Below are 19,473 nucleotides of genomic sequence, written 5' to 3' on the forward strand. Positions count from 1 at the left end.
TTCTGGGCCCAGTTTCAAGGCCAGCTGCAGGGAGAACAAGCAGTCGCTGTGCTCCTGCAGCTGGCAGTGGCTAGGCAGGGCCATCTCTCACTTAGGGTATATTTAAAGAGCCCACTAGATGGATGGTCATGCCGACAGGAAAATGCACATGCTCCGGTGGCCATGCTCAGCGCTCTCCTCCTTCCCTGCAGCTGCCAGGCATTGGCTTTATGTACCAACAGAGGATGGCTGGCTCCTAGGCCTCTCCGGGTGTAGGTGGTACCACCTGGGGACACAACCTGGGTCCTGGGCCTCTCTGCCCTCTAACTAAACTGGCCAAAAGTTCAGGGGATTAGCAGGATTGGCGCCTCCCACCCTGGGGTTGGTAACCCAGCAACCAAAGGGGAGAGGCAGACAGATGAGTCAAATGCAAGCCCAGAATCCCTGGCTTTGTGTTTTGTTTGTGAACACTCCCTGCGAGTGCAGACTCCTTTCCGGCTGGGAGTGGTGGGGCTTTCCCACACTGCTTCGGGCCAAATGCTCCTCCTCACAGGGATGCCCAGGCCCCCCTCGACAGCGAATGCAGCTTAGGGACAAAGCTAGTGGGCCAGGAGGAGCCTGTCCTGGCTAAACTCTCTGGCTTTGTCTTCACAAGTGAAAACAAGACAAAAGACCTGAATCCCACGGGAAGGTGGGGCTGCTAGCTGAGAACTATGGGCAAGAGAACCAATGGGCCTGAGGTCCTGCAGAACAGAGACCGAGCTGCTGTGCATAGCAGTCTGGGCTTTTAGGTGGCCAGAGACCAAGGAGACCTTCTCCGAGCGGTGAGAGGACTTCGCCGGAGCAATCCAGCACAAGTGGGGTGAGTGGGCAGCTTATCAGCCCGGGAAGGGAAGCCGACGGGCAAACTGTCTGAGGCAGGCAGGCTGCTACAAGTGCCGGAAGAGTCAGTAAATCACAAGTGCACCAACAGGATCAGCTACATAATTTGAAGGGCCCCGTTCAAAATGGAAATGCAGGGCCCTTTGTTAAAAAATCATCAAGAATTTCAAGATGATGACAGAAGAGCATTCAATGCAGGGCCCTTCTGAGTGACTACACAGGTTGCACACCTACAGGGCCAACACCGGGTCCCTATAAGTCAGTTCTTTGAAGCAACTATGAAAGAGCAGAGGCAGGTGAGCTGAGGGATGTCTGGTCACCTGTGGCCCTAACTCCCTCTCACTCTTGTTGCCCTATGGCCACCAGTTCCCAGACTTTTACCGGGCTTGGGACATGGCCTCTACCCCAGCAGCAGCTCCCCACTGTGCTTGCTGCAACTAAGTCTTCGCCTCTCTGAAAAGGGGACTTGCAAGGCCACAGTGAGAAGAGGGCAGAGGGCAAGAATCGACCGTGGCCCTGGGTTCTCTGGGCCACAGGCCTCAGGGCCCCAAGGGCTCCCTGGACAGGCCAAGAAAGGTGCAGTAATTAGAGCCTCCTCTGAGTGAGGCTACAGAAGATGGAGGTATAGCATAGGGACTACACTCTGGATCACCAATTCAGGACCCAGGGGACATGTCCTGAGGGTGTGTGTGACAGTCCAGGAACAGAACCAAGGTCTAGGAATCTTTCTCCCCACGTGGGACCTTACCTCCAACTCTATGTGGTCGTGGAGTTTCTTGCAGGTGGCTGCAAAGGTCTCCGAGGTGCCAAATTCAAAGTACCACAGCTTGTTCTTCATCCTGGACCATGAGGGAAATAAGAACGATCAAGATTTAGAGAGTTATGCCTCATGAGGAAAGTTAGAAGAACTGGGTGCACTTTAAGTAGTCCAGTGCTTCTCACCCAGTGAGCTGTGTCACAGGCATGCCTGAGATAGCAATCTCCTCAGCCCTCAGGGTGGCCAGGCTGGGGTCTGGGGCAGGTGATGTCACAGCAGGCATTCTCATCTGTATGCCAAACAAATGCTTTTGTTTCCTGTGCATGCCATGATGTGAAAAAATGCTGGGAAACCCTGTCCTGGGTCACAGGTTCTCCGCATGCACGGTAATGTCAATATGAGTCAACTGGGAATTTCATTAAAATGCAAGTTGTGATTCAGTAGGTCAGGATCAGGGACTAAGAATTCCTTGTTTTTAAACAAGCTGCTAATGCTGGTCCAGGGACCACACTTGCACTTGTGAGCACCTGGAGACTTACATTTGTGGTTCGGAAACATTAGTATTCATAAGAATTACCTGAGGAATGTGAACAAAATGCTGCTTCCTGAGCTCCAATCTGCAGAGGTTCTATGTGATAGCTGTGGGCTGGGGCCCAGGAATATGCATTTTTATGAGTGCCCAGGTGATCATTATGCAGGTGGTCAGTTGTCAGGACTTTGAGGAACATTGCTCTAGATCCCAATGAAATGACAACTAAGGAAACGGACAGAGTGATTAAACCTGTAAAAGAGGATTTCTCAGGGAGGACAGAATGAGGGTCAGTGCCTTTCAATAGAAAATGATGGCAAAAGAACCAATAACAGGAAAAACACAGATTGTCATAAATGTCAAGGTTGAGCATTGCTCTCCAGCAGCGAGAGCATCTCTGTAGCCAGGAGACCCGCTTTGTGATGCCATTTTCAAATATCACTGCAGGTCTGAATCATGACTGTTGAACATTATGGCCAGGAGATTTAGAGTTTTAATAAAAATTTCCGGAAGCACAAGCTATTTTTATCCAAAAGTGGCTCTTCTGATGATCTAATAAGGTTAGGAGGTCATGGTTAGGTCAGTATGAAGAATGACAAACAGGATCAAACAGATTACTAGTCCATTGTTGCTTAGATATCCATTGCTGGCTGAGTGACCTTTGGAAAGTTTTTAAGCCTCAGTTTCCTCATCTGTAAAATGGAGATAGTAAAAAGATCTGCTTCAAAGTGTAGTTGAGAAGATTAGATGAAATGATTGCAACTTCACATAATGCTTACTGCATAGTAAGCCAACAAGAATGTTAGCTACTTGCTAGCTATTATTTTAATGACTTGAGTTGGCATATTTGGATAACATAGTAAGGCAAAATGACAGTTTGGGTTGGGTAGCCACATACATTATACATTCAAATTTTTATGGGACAGAAAAATATGTGATCATATTTGTCAGATCAAGTGTCTTGACTTTTAATTGAAAGCAGATGTTCCCTATAAGCTTAATCTAATAGATTTTTCCAGAGGCCTAGATCACACCCTAATCCTCAGTTAATTATCTTGACTGGTCACAAGATTGTCCAAGTATATTGATTGAGACTATGCTTTTGAGAAAGTTCATGTTTGGAGTGAGAAAAAGTACTTATCAATTCAAGAAACATTCATTGTGCCAGGACTAGATTGGGATGTACTAGGTACAGTGAAGAACAAAACAAAGCACCTGGGAAGGACAGACAAGGAAACAGATCATAGTGTTGTGAGCTAAGCACTAAGCACTGGGGGTAGCGAGGAAGAGGTGACATCCAATTCTTAGTGGGGCAGGGGCAGTTAGAGAAAGGATCTTAGGCAGGTAGTGCCAGGGTTGAGTTCTGAAGGATGTGGAAGAGAACAGAGAAGGTGAAGAGAAACAGTCCAGGCAGAGGAAGTAACCCAAGCAGTGGTACAGGACAACAGAGAGCATGAACCTGCTGTGGGGGACCTGGAACTCAAAGTGGGGTAGGGGAACATTGGCTGGTAAGGCTGGAGAGGCAGACAGGAGCAAGATTATAAAGGTTGGGGATGCCATGCTTCTGTGTTTGGGCTTTATATTAAAGTCTATAGTCATGGATCATCTTTAAGTGGGGGTGGGATGAGAGTGGTGGCAGTAGTGACCTGATCAGATTTGTGCTTTTTAAGGATCATTCTGTCCCAGATGTGGAGAGTGGATTGGAAGGGGGTGGGTACAGACTGGAGGCCTGGAGAATAGTTTGGCAGTGGTATAGAAATCCAGGAGAGAATTGGGAAGGACCTGAACAAAGGTAGCCACAACAGAGTTCAGGAGAAGAGAGTGGATTTGCAAGCTAAAATTTAGGAGGTGGAATTCACAGCCCTGGTTGGTTGTAAGGAGTGAGTGAGAAAGAGTACCGAGTGGCACACCCAAGATTTTGTCTTCTCTATCACAATAGAGGGAAGGTGCCATTCACTGAAAGAGGGGCACAAGGCATCAATTCTCCAGTGGAAGTCTTTGTAATTAAAAGACAGCACTTTTGTTTTTTGACCCATTCATCCATCCGTCCATAAAACTTTTATTGAGCCCTGCTATGAGCCAGGCACTGTGTAGGGCCTAAAGATAAACGATTGATAAGAGAGGTAGGATTTCTGTCCTCATAGAGCTTATATACTTTTAACAGCTTCACAAAGACACTAACATTTGACCTCTGACCCACAGGAGACTAGGTGTTCAAAATCTAAGAGCTTGTATTTCTGCTGTTTTAACTCAGGCAAGTTTTAGTTAGAAGTGAATGCATTCTATTCCCATGGCCCCTTGGTTTTTCACTCTGCTAAACATTTTACAAATACTCTCTCTTTCAATCTCAGAAGAGCCCTATGAGGTAGGTTCTATTGCCACAAATAAGGAAACTGAGACTTGGGGAGGTAAGTAACTTGCCTAAGGTAGTAAAGCAAGTGAGTGTAGAGGGGTTGCTTTGTTACCCTGCAACCCTATCTTAGCATGCTTCTGCATATCATGTGCTGTGGTGGTGTGTGCTCCTGTTACACTTACTGGACTGCTCTAGTTCTCCTTCACCAGGCTGTGAAATGGATGCACTTGGGGACTGGGGTGTTAGTGGTTGCATCACATCCTAGAAAATGCTGTCTGATGAAGTGTCAGGCCCTCCCAGCTCAGCGTCCAGGGGAGTTCTAGAGGAGTTTGAAGTGCATTTGTCACAGAAACCTCCGGGTCTTGAATCTATACAGTCTGAGAGAGTCACGGAGACCAGAATTGACTCCTGGCAAAGCCATATGCTTCTGGGACACCCTGTACCTTTCCTTCTCCGAGAAACGGGCAGAGGCAGTGTGCCCGCAAACCACCCCAAACCCAGCGTGAGACAGAGAAAGCTGAGAGACAGACCTAAATTGCTCTTCAGACCTCTCACTGCAGGTTCAACATGAGACATTTTCAGCCAGTCACTATAACAGAGTGCTGTGTGGCCTACGGTAAAGACACCAGAATAGAATCAAAGATCTTTGGGTTCAAATAATCACTCTGCCCTTTATACGTTGGGTAGCTCTGAGCAATTGTTTTACTTGTCTGAGCCTCTTTACCCATAAAATGGGCTAATACTTAGCACGGTTTTAAAAATATTACATAAGACAAGTAAAATCATCTAGAACATATCTGGATCAGTAGAGGGCCCACATCCATATACACATTAAAAATTCATTGATTGAATGTAACTGATGCCTTGCAATAAGCAAAGTACTCTCTTCCTAATGAAGGTTACTTATCTGGTTACTGAGAAAAATAGCTACTAACCTTTATTTGAAATGATATAGATGGGCATTATTTGGTTGCCTCTGTTCTAGCCACCAAATGGTTGAAAATAAAAAGGCATGGGTTATGGGAGTGGGGACAGAGAACAAAAGAGACTCCTATTGAGATAAAGGCTGATCAGGTAAGATGGCTCCCAGAACCCTGCATGACTTAGGTTAGCTATTAATGGTGGGCCCTGAAGTGGAGCTTGGCTTTAGGCCAAGTGATATTGGAGAAGATAAGACAGAACCTTTCTTTGTGTATGTTGGGGTGTTGTTGCCAAGCACTTCACTGGCAGGCTTCTCTGAGGCAGGTTCCCTGTGGGTTACTGGCTGCCCCTTTCTCAGCTGCTAGGAGATTAGGAAGGAAACCAAACTCCCGGCCTACTGTCATTGCATACCAAGACACCAGGGAGCAGTGATCCGGATTCTTCTACACTGTTCTGTCTACACTGTCAGAGCAGATCTGTATAGCAGGGAGTGCTGGCAGGTTGTGGATCTGGAAGTAGAGAAAGACTCTTGTCAGGGAGACTTTAGCCTTTTGGTTTTGTAGTCTGCTAAACATTTTACATATATTATCTCTTTCTGTTCTCAGAATAACCCTATGAGGAGGTACTGTTGCTGAAAACAAGGAAATTCACAGATTGAAGCAAATTCCCCTTTGCCTCATCTTCCCTTTCTTCCTTTTTCTTTACCAGCTCCAATATCGGTGCCTTTCCAAAGCCTTTGGTAAAAGCTGATAGGCATGCAATACCCCACAATTTGAGGGGTAGAAATACAGGTCCTCCAATTCCTCCCCTGCCCCGTCTCCCTGACAACCAGTGAGCCTGGATGCCAGTATCCCTTCTTCTCTTTCAAAGATCTCTCCCAGCCATGTTCTCCCAGCCCTTGCTGGAGGTCTGCTGCTACAGCCCGTGGCACTGGTTTCTGTCTGTTTCATCTTCACTTGTACAAGAACACAGCATTTGGAATCTGAGAGGCTAGGGGTCATGACCAGCTCTGCCACTCACTAGCTATTCAAGTTATTTAAGTGCTTTGAACCTTTGTTTCTTCTTCTACAAAATGGGAATATTATTCTCCGCCCAAGAAAGTTGTAAAGCTCATATGCAAAGCAGCCAGCAGGTGTTTAATGCCTAGGAAGTGCTCACTAACAGTTCTTTCTTGTTGCTAGGAGACGCAGTCACTGGAGACTTATTCCCCGGCGGCTGCAGGAGTGGAAGCAGTAGAGTGGGTCTATCCCAGGAAGCCAATATTTTTTGAAGAAAATAAAACTAACAATGTTTTAATGACTTTGGAATGCTTTTTCTGCATCTGTCTTCCTGATTATTGTTGGCCCACCATTTCTTTCCTTCTCATAATCACCTTTCAGCTGGAGATGACTAATCCTTAACCAGTTGTTCTAAGGCTAGTTTCCAGGTCCCCAAAACCCCTAGGTTCACTGTCAAGCTCTATACTGTCCAGGTGAATCCATCCTTGAGGCAGAAGACCCTCATCTGGGCCCGAAGGGACTCTCAGTCACATGGAGGGGTGGGAAACAGCAGCAGGGACACCATGGGTTGACTACTTCTGTTTCCCCTTGCTTTATAAGAAAATAACACCGATTACACACTTGTTACTTGAATCTTTTCATCTGACAGATGAGGGGAAAATGAGACTAAATTTAAAGTGTTCTTTTATATTTGTTAGCCGTTTAGGGCTGGATCCAGTCATCCTCCTGACAGCCGAGGAACAGCCTGTTTCCAAGGATGGCCACCAGTGAAACCAACTAGCAGCCTGGCATTTTCACCTGCAAAGGCAACGAGCTCTTGGTGGCCCTTTTCTGATAATCTGGGAAGTTTTAAGGATAACAGACTTTTGAAGTCTTCAAAACATGAAAACATTTCTTTGGGCTTAGAAGGCTACAAAGAGGAAGGCTACAGCTCTTTCTAGAAATAGGAGCCCTTGAAGTGAAGGTATTCCTCTTTGTGGTTTGGGCTTTGATAATCAGGTTCCTTGAATGGGTCACGATTCAGTCAAGCCTTTGGTGTCAGCCCAGGGAAGCAGATGCTACCACAGGCTGGGCCCTGTGTGGTGCTGCTGTGGTGGACCATGCGGGCCCGACAGGCAGGAGACCCGCCCTCCAGCGCCAGTTCTCATACACAGTAGAAGGTGACACTGGGAGAGTTGGCTGGGGCCTCCTGGCCTCAGTGTCCTCATTCTACAGCGAAAGACTCTGAAGAGCTGATTTCTAAGGTTCTCCAAGCTCCGTGAACAACTTGGGATAATACAATACAGGATAGGGAGGGAGGGCCCATGTGTTTCTCAACTGCCACCATGAAGTGTGTGATGCCCAACTATTTCCAGAGCTGCCTTTTTAAAACACATTCCTCACCCGAAAATATTTTTCAATTTTATCTTAAGATAGAGTGAGAGGGAAGGAGGAAGGGAGAGACAGAGGGAGAGAGAGAGACACACGCACATTGATTGGCTGCCTCCCAAACGACCCAACCAGGGCCAGGGACCAAGCCACAACCAATGTACATGCCCTTGACCGAAACTGAACCTGCGACTCTTTGGTCCGTGGGTTGATGCTCTAACCTCTGAGCCAAACCGGCCAGGGCCAGAGCTGCCATTTTTTTTTTTTTAAATCTTCACTTGAGGACATTTTTCCATTTTTTGTTCAGACAGAGTGGGAGGGAGAGAGAGGAAGAGAGAGAGAGAAATATCGATGTGAAAGGGACATATCGAGTGGCTGCCTCCTGCACAACCCAACCAGGGCCGGGGACAAACTGCAACCGAGGTACGCACCCTTAGCGGGAACCGAACCTGGGCCTCTCTGGACTGCAGGCTGATGCTCTAACCACTGAGCCAAACTGGCCAGGGCGCAGAGCTGCCATTTTTAAAACAGAAAGAAACATGTGTTTTTACATAAAATTTCCTGATGATTAGAGTTGGCAAGTAATTCAACTTTTTAAAAGAGCGCTGTATAGGCCAAAAATTACACATGCAGGGAAAACTATGCCTAGCCTACATTAATTATAAATTTTATAAGGTTCATCTTAATTAAAAAACAAAACAAATGATCTTATTACTCTAGAGCAGTGGTTCTCAACCTTGTTAATGCCACGACCCTTTAATACAGTTCCTCATGTTGAGGTGACCCCCAACCATAAAATTATTTTCGTTGCTACTTCATAACTGTAATTTTGCTACTGTTATGTCTTAGGTGACCCCTGTGAAAGGGTCGTTCGACCCCGAAAGGGGTCGCGACCCACAGGTTGAGAACTGCTGCTCTAGAGGGTTTTCTGGGTTATTGGTGGTGTTATTGCTACTACTAGTGAAGGCAGCAGACTAGTGTCAGGTTATTAAGGTAAATAATAATCCAGCAAAGTCAAGCAGCTATGATAGCAACACAAAGGGCCAAGGCAGCCCAGGTTGAATTATAATTGAATGAGAACACTTTACCTGTTAACATTTTACATTTTTTGAATCCCAACTGTCTTTGGAAGTTTAGTATTGTGTTAACCAAAATTTAGATCAAAGGTTTAAAAAAAGGGGGGGGGGAGCAGGTGGGCTTGATTCTCAGGCCAGGATGTCAAGTCCTGCAAGGGGCCCAGACCGTCCCCTCACAGGTGCTGCAGAGGCCATCCGTGTCACCCGCACAACCAGCTGCTCTGGCCCATCAGAAAGCTTGTCACCACATCTAATCCAGCCTGCATGCTGTCCCCTGTTCTCACTGCTCATTGGCATGGGCACTCGGTGACCCTCAGGCATGGAGCTATGGATGGAAGAATCTTTTCCAAGAGGGGGCAGTGGCCCTCTGGTCCAAGGGAAAGTGAGCCCCCAGCAGTCAGGAAGAGGCTTTATAAATAGCTGTTTTTGTTCTCTGAGCGTGACTCTTGTGCCCGAGGTTCCTGCCAACAGATTTGTCTTGGCTCAGTGTAGTCCAGCTTCATGGGGCAAGGTATTCCCTGGCTTTTTTTTTTTTTTTTCATGTAGGGGACAAGACTGGTGTTCATGGCACTCAGAAAGTACTAGAGTGGTGAACGGAAGGGAACACTGAAGACCAGAGAGCAAAAGGGTAGAAACACGAGGGACAGAAAGGGGAGAGCTCAAGAAGGGGCTAAAGAAAACAAAAAGGAACAGAAGGAGGGAGACACTCTCCAAGCTTATATTTTATGGTATAGATATGGAATCCTCTTCATAACCTATAAAGACACTTAATTCATTTTCATGTGTGAAAAATTACCTGTAAAATCACAGAGTACAGATCATTGACACTTAAGGGGTCTTTGGGGTCCAGGGATTCCCAGCCAGGAGGTCACAGGTTCCAAGGATTTTTCCAAAGTATGAAAGGAGTCCATGAGTTGCTGTCAACCTTTCTTAATGTGGAATAGTATTTATGCATATACTCATACTAAAGGCTGCATAGGCTAACTAGTGGGTTAATTTTTTTTTGACCTGAAATGGAATTAAATCAATCACTTCTTGGTAACCAGAAGCACTGATTGAATAGAAAATGGATGCTGTTGAATAACAAAAATGGGAAAATGAATTACTACCTAGAACAGCTTTATAGCTGACAGAACTCCTATTCAATATGGTTCTCATGCGGGGTGTGTGTGTGAGTGTGTGTGTGTGTGTATCACGGAGTGAATAAAAATAGTGCATTCTTTGATAGCACAAGGGTGCATGCAGGACTGCCACTCCATACAGCTCTGGATAGTGGCTCTCTTCTCAACCATGACAGCTTCTCATGGTACATATGAGCAAACTGAGACCAGTCCTTGGTGATGTACTGGCTGGAATTCAACCCCCAGCTCCTGTTGCTATGCCCTGAGACATCTGAGACAAATGGAAAAGTCAACCAGAGCCACGAAAGCTAGTGACTGTGAAGCTGGGCAATTCTCATTCTTGCTTGTGGGCTGGCCTGGCTCACAACCAGTACTCTAGCCAAGGACATGGCCACGAGATCCCAGCTCTGGGTTGGTTGGCTCCAGCTGCTCAGGACCCTGTGGCCCTCATTGACACAGAGTCTGAATTCTGGGCCTGCCCACTGGTCTCTGGTCCCCACTCTTGCCCCTAAGTAACCAAGGGCCAAATTCACTGGCCCCACGTCCAGAGCAGCCTCTCCACACGTTCAAGGGTAGGTGTGGGCTCCAGAGAATCTACGCTCTCTGAACAGTGACCCTTCTCTTCCACATAAGACAGTTAGTGTTTGTTTCCATGGACTATGGACATATTCTCCATTGGGAGGCTCTCACGAATTGTCTGGCACTGGACAAGATCTCCTAAGGGCAGGTCGCCAGCACAAAGCCTGCCAAAGTCTGAAATCAGATCCTCCCCCAATGTGGTACCCAAGGACACACATGTGCCCATGTCGGAACACACGCAGGCTGAATGAAACAGGGAGCTCCTCTGAAATGCTCCATCCCTTGGCGCAGCACACGCGCACAGACACTGCCTCTCTGAGCCCGTGGGTCTCTCTGAAGCCCCACAGCCTGACTTGAGAACTGCCACAGTGATGTGAAAGCTGCCACATGGTCCTGCCACTTTGGGGGTGACCCTCAGAGAGACAGCTGGTGAGGCAGCTAGGGTTTTCCTCTCCTGAGTCCCTGGAATGTTTTTTCAGTTAGTATCTGTCCTTGCCAAGTGAAAATAGCTCCCTTCCCCCATCCAAAAAAAAAAAATCAGTGTTTGGCTGCTTTTAGCAATCCTTTCTTCCTTTGAAGTTTTATTCATGGAACGAAAATCCCCTTCAGGCCCATTTGGCTGAGGCCAGAGGGCTCTGAACAAGCGTGCTCTCCCAGTGCTCCGAGAAGTCAGACACTAGGACGGATGCGATCCTGCTCCTGGAGGGAAAGGGGCAGAGGCACCTGTGTCTCTCAGGTTCTCGAGTGGCTGCCTCGCTGTCTGTAGCTCTGATTCTGAGCTGAGCTTTATCAGCATTCACACACCCATCAGCCCAGGATGGTGGGGACAGTCACAGGCCAGGTGGACAAGGACAGCTGATTAGAATGTCAGCTACTTTGCTGGAATTGAGCCCTTTCAAGGAAAGCCACTTCCTGGGTCCTGATCAACTAAGCCTAGATACTAGCAACTGTCTGAGCAAGTGGGGGGCAAACCTCAGAAGCAGGTCTGCACCCTCACTTTACTGTAATTTCCAGGTGGGCCCTGAGAGAGACAGCAGAGCTTCACCCTCCCCCTCCACTCTCTCCTGCCCCAGCTCACCCCCAGTTGTTGGGAATCACGTATCCAGTGTTCTGTGTGTGCAGACTGCACTAGCTGCTCTACAAACCACAGGCTCCCCCGGTGGGTCCTCACATCTGCCTTCTGTGGTAGGTACCACAGTGGTTACTTTGCAGATGTGTTTGAGACTGTTGTTCCTTGGCAAATGTAGAGCTAGACTGGGAAGGTGTTGTGGTGTCTGAGGAGACGCAGGCTGAATGAGCCTGCATCTCCTCTCTTTCTCCCACAACCAGACTTTCTGAGCGTGAGGCAGTGCCCAAGTTATGACAGGTCAGGTTACAAAAGTTCCTTGGTTAAGCCACTTATTTGTCACTCTGAGCACATTTCCCCATAGTAACAATGTTGTGTTGATGTTGGGTTCTTGGGCTAACCAACAAAAGCCAATTAACCCATTGCATATCCAACGCCTGCTTTTGGAGACAGGTTGATGGAACAGAAGAAGCTCCGGTTAGAAGTCAGAAAGGATTGGTTTATGCCACAGGTCAGTCACTTACTTGCTCTGTGGTCTTAGGCAAGTCATTTAGTCTCTGTTTCTTAGTTTCTTCATGTTTGAATTGGGACAGTCGTACCTACCTTGCAGGGTGTTGGGAATATTAACAGAGAATGTATACATGGGCCACATGGTATACACTCAAATAATGGTGCAATAGAACTCCACTGCTATGTGTAAAACTGGCTTTGTGGCCTCAGGGATTTGGAGTTCCCGCTTGAAATACAAGTGGATGTCTTTCCTGCTAAATTTGGATTAGAGAATCTGCTTTCCTCAAGTTCCTGGGGAAAAAACAGGGCAACTCTCCTGCCATAAAATCTCTGGTGGCCACCCTAAAGTTGGGGCTGGCTTTCTTATGAGGATGGGCCAGGATGTGTCAGAGGAAGGTGAGAAGGACCAGAGGTAGGAAGGGGAGTAAAGAATATAACGTGAGGATGCATTAGATTTCTTCTTTCTGCTACAATAAAACCACAAGATGATCTGGTTACTTCCTCCTGAGTTTCCTGTGCCTTCTACACCATCAACCAGGTGGATGCCTCCTGGTCACAATTAAATAGAGTAAGTAGTTCCCTCCTTGCTTCCTTTCCCTTTTCAGTTATGAAATTGTTAGCAAGGCAAGTCAACAATTCGTTAGATGGGCAGATGCCTGGATAAATACCCCCTTCCCATCCCTATTTCATCTTCTTCCTCTGCCAGTTCTAAAATTCTTCAATGGGAAAGCATCCGCCGACTCCGCCCGAGAAGACTGGAGTATACACTGCCAGCGAAATCCTTTCTGCTTCACCCTTTTGAAAATCTCATCCATATGCTCTCTGATTCTGCTCTGACATCTGTGACTTCTTATTCTGTGTATACACTCCGAACACCCATTTCAGTGACTGTGATCATGTGTACTTGTCGCCCCACCTGGCGGGGCATTCTGGCTGTGTGCTCCACCCTGCCCTCTCTTTGCTGTCTAGGAGGGGTCCCGCTTGTCTCCCCTGAAGAACATGGCACACGTGCCCTGCTGGAGCTGTGGCTCACTGCTCCTCCCTCCGGTGCCTCGGGAGAACTGCTTGGCACCTCTTCTGCTGGCCTCTTATTTCTAGCTCACACCTGCTGCCCCTCCATGGGCTGTGATTTCAGAGTTCCATTTGAACATTCTACTTTGTCCTCCTTTAAATCTCATTTTCAAGCTCTCCTGCTTAGCCCTGGCCAGTTTGGCTCAGCGGTTAGAGCCTCAGCCTGTGGATCAATGAGTCGCAGGTTCGATTCTGGTCAAGGGCATGTACCTCGGTTTCGGTTTAAGCCCAGCCCTGGTTGGGGTCATGCAGGAGGCAACCAGTCGATATGTCTCGTATCGATGTTTTTTCTCTCTCTTTCGCTTTCTCTCCCTTCCACTCTATCTGAAGAAAAATAGAAAAAATAATCCTCAAGTGAGGATTAAAAAAAGACAAAAAAAAAAAAAAAAAAAGCTTTCCTCCTTGGTCTTCATGTTTCTGACCACAAATATTTCTTTTGGTTTATGTGACAAGCTCCCAATTTCTTGCCAGAGGCTTGTCAGTCCACATTGAAATCCCTGGTCTAGAAGAACAGACCTTCTCAGGTCAGCTATGGAGCAGCTCTGTGTCCATCCTAGGTGCCTGTTTCTTCTCAAAGAATGACTCATGGCTGAGGAACAGGCTAAAGCATGGCCTCTGCCCCACATCCCTTAGTTTCCTACCCAAGACACCAGAGTCACAGAGATATTAGCCAGGATTCTTCTGGACGTGTTACTTAGCCCATACCCACAGGCAAAAGGGAGACAGTTCATGGTTACATGTGTGTGCGTACTCCTTTTCATTTCTGCATAGGGTCTCGCCAGTGTGGATTCCGCAAAACAGTGGTCTCATTAGATGCTCTGGGGTAGGAGGATTCTGTAGTTAAGAACATTTTGGTACTTTATCCTGTTTTTGCATGGTCTCAGTAGGCTAGAATCTATATTAAAGGCTCTACAAAATTGTACAGAAAAGAATATTTTCATTTGGAATTTCTCAGTGTATTTGATGATTGACCTCCCTGTCCTCTGTCTTCCTGTGAATTTCATTTTAACATCTCATGGAATTCACTTTAACCAATGCTACTTTAATACACGTCTGAAGGAGACCACCTGGGTAGCTACCTCCATCGGTTATTATCAAACCTCATGATGATCTCGTACGCCGTCTGCTTTCCCTTCTCCAGAAGGTCCAAATCTATCCTCCAAATAGAGATCGGGCATTTCCTCTTTAGTTCCATGTTAGATCTATTTATTCATCAGACTCTGACTTTGTTTTATGTTTCCTTTGACTTTCTGAATCCCTTTTCTTTCTGGATCATTTCTTTTATGACATCTAGGAACCCTTCAACTATGCAAATACACAGATCTCTTACATTTTCCTCAAGCCCATTCATTCTCTTCGATAGGAGAGCAGTTTACATAGCAAGGAACATTGATCGGTTACCTCCCTCACGCAACCCGATCAAGTATAGAACCAGCAACCCAGGTATATGCCCTGAACAGGAATCAAACTTGCCACTTCCTGACATATGGGACTACGCTCCAATCAACTGAGCCACCTGGCTAGGGTCACAATCATTTTTAAAATCGGAAGCTTTTATATACACACCTTTTCTTGAGAAATCAAATCTATTGATACTTGGTTGCTTTTGAACTTAGAAACAATTGTCTGGAGATGAGTACTGGCAGCTCCCATTACACAGGGCACATGCTCTCCACTTTGCTAGAGTCCCCACCACTCCTTAAAGCCTCACATCCACTCACTTCCCTCATTTACATGAACTTCCTGGCCTCTGCTGGCATGTGGATGTGTGACCTCTCACATAGACCTCGGTAGCTCCCTCTAGGAATTTTCCCGGAAGTTGCTTCAAAAATGTTTCCCCAACTTCCTTCCCAATCTGATCCTTTCCATCTGAACGGTTGATACATTTGGTTATGAGTCCTCATATGTATTTGATTTCAAGGTCTGACCAGCTGCAGCAGGGTAAGAGCCGAAGCTGTTGGCATTTGCAAAGATTACATGCACAGAAATAAAATATCATCCGAAGTCCACCTTTTCTGGGAAAAATATTTCCAGTTGTTCTGTATTTATAAGTCGGGCACAACCTGATTTTATCAACTATTTAACAGCAATGGAACACCGAGTAATGAAGTTGTCCTTCAACTACTGGAGAAGAAGCTTAAGCTCATGTTTACCTTTCCTTTGAAATTTCCACTTTGCAAAATTGGATGGTTATTGTGAATAGTAAAATTATACTATCAAGTATTAATTATTAAAGGACATACTATGCAGTCCTCACATCTCTTCTTATTTTCTAAGCAGTGACTTATTAGTGACCATTTTATTTTACTTCATTTTTTAGTACACTCTTCACCAGTTGGGTGGGAGCCAGGCCATCAGCTTAGATCCGAGGGCAGCCTGTCGTATTATCTTCACCCCAACCATGCACGAGTCTGCAGAAGCCCTGACTGTGAGCAGGCTCTCTCTGTTCCCCTCCCTGTCCAGGTTCAGATACAAGGTGATCCAGAAGAGGAAAGGGAAAACCTGATTAATTAGAATGCTTTGTGCTGACAGCCCCAATAAAAGCTCTACTAAGACTAACAGTGTGGGGTTTGTATTTATCCATGACGTTCCTAACACCTCTTGCCCTATGGTAACCCAAAGCTGGAGATTACAGACACACTTTCAGCTCCTTGAGTTCAAAGGCAAGGTAGGGTACTTAGCTTGATTGGCACTTTGGAATGCTCTCTGAAAAGTCCCACTTTCAAGATTAAAGGGACTCTTCATTCAACAGAATAGAAAAGATCTTGTTACTAGACAATGAAGAATTTCCATCTAAGTGTAAGTTCAATAAACATGAATATTCAGTAATTATGTAAGTCCCTGATGCTTTAGCAATGTGAGGGTGTAAGTACGTTCTTGGAATGAGGAGAGCCCCTCTTTCATTGAAGAACATTAGGAGATTGGGGAAATGCTCTCTTAGTAAAATGTGAAGTGGTAAGGCTAAAGAAAAAAATTAATCACCCCTACAATCTTCAAAGAAGAGATGTGAGGCCCACCGCCTCCACCCTCCCAGAGAGGTCTTTATAGAAGAGATACTTATACTTAGAAGGGGGCCGAAACCTCAAGCCCTGTCCAGAGCTACAGTTCTGTAAGTTATTATTATAGCCAAGAATCACTATGCATTTAACTCGGAGAGTCTACATGCAGTCACATACATACGGCCACATGTTCTCCTTATAAATCCCTGCAGTAATCAATAGCATGGTTCCAACACCTGAAACATTTCGAATCCATTTATTTATCTACTATAATTCTCATAAGCATCTTGTGAGATAGTTATAATTTCCATTTTTACACACCAGAAAATTAAGAGTCAGAGAAGTGAGTAACTTTCCCAAAGGCACTAGTTAAGTAAGAGGCAGGGTGGGAGTTGAAACTGAATTCTGATGTTTTACACAGAGAAACTCCAGAATGATTATCTACCTTGCACATAAGAATGACAGCCTGACGTATGGCATTGTGGGCCATTTGCCCAGCGTTTCTTAAGAGACAGTTCATTTACTTCACTAAAGAGAGTTCCTGGGTTTCCTAAGTCCAGAAAAAGACAGATTTCAAAATTTCCTTTGGCCAAATAATAAGTATATTACAATTTTCTTTAGTAAATATTGATTTAAATAAGAAAGTAAAATTAATCACTTAAATCTTTCTTGAGAATATATATTTTTTCTTCCACCTTGTTTTTCAACGTTTTAACGTTAAAATGTGTGCAAGCATGAACAGTTTGAGGAAAATACACAGAAATGAATATGCTAATCACATCAGCTCTAAATATGAAGATGGACTTTGTTGTATCACAAAAATGTCCTTAAGCAAAGGACAATAATTCTCCAAAGTTTTAATTAGTAAAGTATAATAGAGGGTTAATAAACTCTAGTATTCTTTTCTCTGGAGCTAAAACAAACAAAAACTATGTCGAGCTAAGTTTAAAAGCCACCTAAGTCAACTTCTGCATGAACAAATCTGAAATCATGGTGGTGAAGAAGAGAGAATGACATGTGTTTTTTATTTTATTAAATGTGAATTTTAACCTCCACAACCAAATAGCATGCTGCAAGAAAGCCCTGTGGTTGGTTTCCCTAGGTTTTCTGGCTCTGATATGTACTAACTCCCTGAGTTAGCAGAGCTGGTTCCCCTTATCTCTCTCCTGACACCCTCTCCTTTCTGCTTCCTCCTGGGGGGTAGCTTTTTTCCTCCCTCCCTGGGTCTGTGTCTGACCTAACACCCTTTACTCTTCTAACACTTCAGTAAGGTTCAATATGTAAAGGTCCCTATGTTTCTAGGAGCCCTGAAATTTTGGCTCTGGAAATACTTTGAAGGAGAAGTCATTTCTTCATTGATCTGTTCAAAAAGCATTTGTTGCCCTGGCCAGTTTGACTCAGTGGTTAGAGTGTTGGCCCTCGGACCAGAGTTGTGGGTTTGACTCAGGTCAAGGGCACATACCTTCACTGAGGTTCAGTCCCCAGCCCTGGTCCGGGTCGTGTGGGAGGCAACCAATCGATGGATCTCTCTCACAGTGATGTTTCTCTCTCTTTCTCCCTCCCACTCTATCTAAAGATAGATGGAAAATATCCGCAGGTGAGGATTTAAAAAAAAGCATTTGTTGACTTAACCACAGGATAAAGTACAGATTAAAGATCTGTATTTTGGCAGAGCACCAAGCTCTTGCTGTAGCTGCCTCCACCTGCCTTTCTGGCTCCCCTTGGGCCCACTCTCCTCTCCTCTCATGTCCACTGTCCCCCTGCACTTCTGCCCTTTGCCCAGGCAGCACCCCCGAGTGCTTCTGTTATCTTCTTCCCTCAGTGAGTTCCCATTTCTCTCTCAGCCTCACACTCAAATAGAACCCTCTTTCTGAAGTCTGATTCCATTTTCTCAAGTGCTCCCACAACAGGCTCATTATTCATGTCCTCTTGTTAAAAAAAAAAAGCTTGCCATATTATATTTTATTTCCTTCTTTTGTGAGGATTTGGGGACGGGCTGGTGTTATGGGTCGAATTGTGCTCTCCAAAACATCATATTGAAAGTCCTAACCCTAGTACCTGTGAACGTGACTCTATTATGAAATAGGGTCTTTGCGGATGTAATCAGGGTAAGATGAGATCATACCGGTAGGATTAGGGTGGGCCAGATCCAATGACTCGTCTCCTTAGAAGAAGAGGGAAATCTAGACAGAGAGACACAGAGACACACAGAGAGAAGGCCATGTGAAGACGGAGGCAGAGATTGGAGTGATGCAGCTACAAGTCAAGGGGTACCAAGAATTGCTGGCAACCCCCAGAAGCAAGAAGAGAAGCATTCTTCCTCAGAGTCTGGGAAGGACCCAACCTGGCTGACCCCTTGATTTCAGAATTCTAGCCTCCAGAACGGTAAATGAATACATTTCTGTTCTTCTAAGCCACCCAGTGTGTGATAATGTTATGACAGCCTTAGGAAACAAATACAGGTGATAGTAGCTTCTGTATAAGCTCACCTTCCTAGTGAGCGACAAGGACTCCTGGAAGTAGGGGCTGTGCTCATCCATGTTTCCTCTTGGCCCTGACATGATGTTGGCACAGAGCAGATGCTCCACATGTTTGAGCTGCATGAGGGAGCATGCTCAGCACCACCCTCCTGGTTTTAGGTCTGCGGATCCCAGCAGAAAGGGTTCAGGCCTTTTTCATAAACGAGCAAGCTTATGAACGAGGTGGAGAGAGGAAACTTAGCACCAAAACAATGACTTACAGACAACAAAGAGGAAAAAATCCAAGTGAGAGAAAATGTATCAAAAATCTTATAGGTGGATTCAAAGAGAAAGTGGAGCTAGGGCTGGGTTGGTCAGAAAGGGAGTGTTCAGAATACTTTGAACTGCATTTTGAAACAAGTCATAGGTAATGATTAGGTCCCAGGAGATGTCTGAGGAGTTAAGACCATGTGTAGGGAAGGCAAGCAAATGATAAGACTGGACTGGTGTTTGAGGAGAACATTTTTCTAAGCACCCTGAATGCAAGCAAAGCAGGTGAGTTTAAATTCTATATAATGAGACATGGGTTGTGGCAGCAGGTTCTCGTGTGGCAGCAAGAGGACAAAAAACCGGACAGCTCCAGGTAAGGTGGCCCTGAGAGGGAAGAGCATGAAGATGGGCCAGAGGGCTGCTGAGAAAATCCTGGCAAAGGAACATTTTGGGGACCAATTGGGAACTGAGGAACAAAAAAGTTAAGAGTTTTCGTAGGGGACATCCTGGTCAACTGTGGGTGGGAGGCAGAGGG

The 19,473-nt window shown here is 45.7% G+C and overlaps 1 protein-coding gene across 8 annotated transcripts in view; it reads right to left on the reverse strand.

Annotated features, from left to right (window-relative positions):
* Positions 1–19,473, reverse strand: part of DGKG (diacylglycerol kinase gamma) — a 196,460-nt gene that overhangs the window by 57,290 nt on the left and 119,697 nt on the right. For all 8 annotated transcript variants that reach the window (XM_036242391.1, XM_036242390.1, XM_036242387.1 and 5 more), the window contains one exon: positions 1,610–1,700. In XM_036242391.1, the coding sequence (XP_036098284.1) occupies positions 1,610–1,700 (91 nt within the window). The remainder of the gene's footprint in view (positions 1–1,609; positions 1,701–19,473) is intronic.

Source organism: Molossus molossus, unplaced genomic scaffold (assembly GCF_014108415.1).
Source record: "Molossus molossus isolate mMolMol1 unplaced genomic scaffold, mMolMol1.p scaffold_m16_p_5, whole genome shotgun sequence".
Lineage (NCBI taxonomy): Eukaryota > Metazoa > Chordata > Mammalia > Chiroptera > Molossidae > Molossus > Molossus molossus.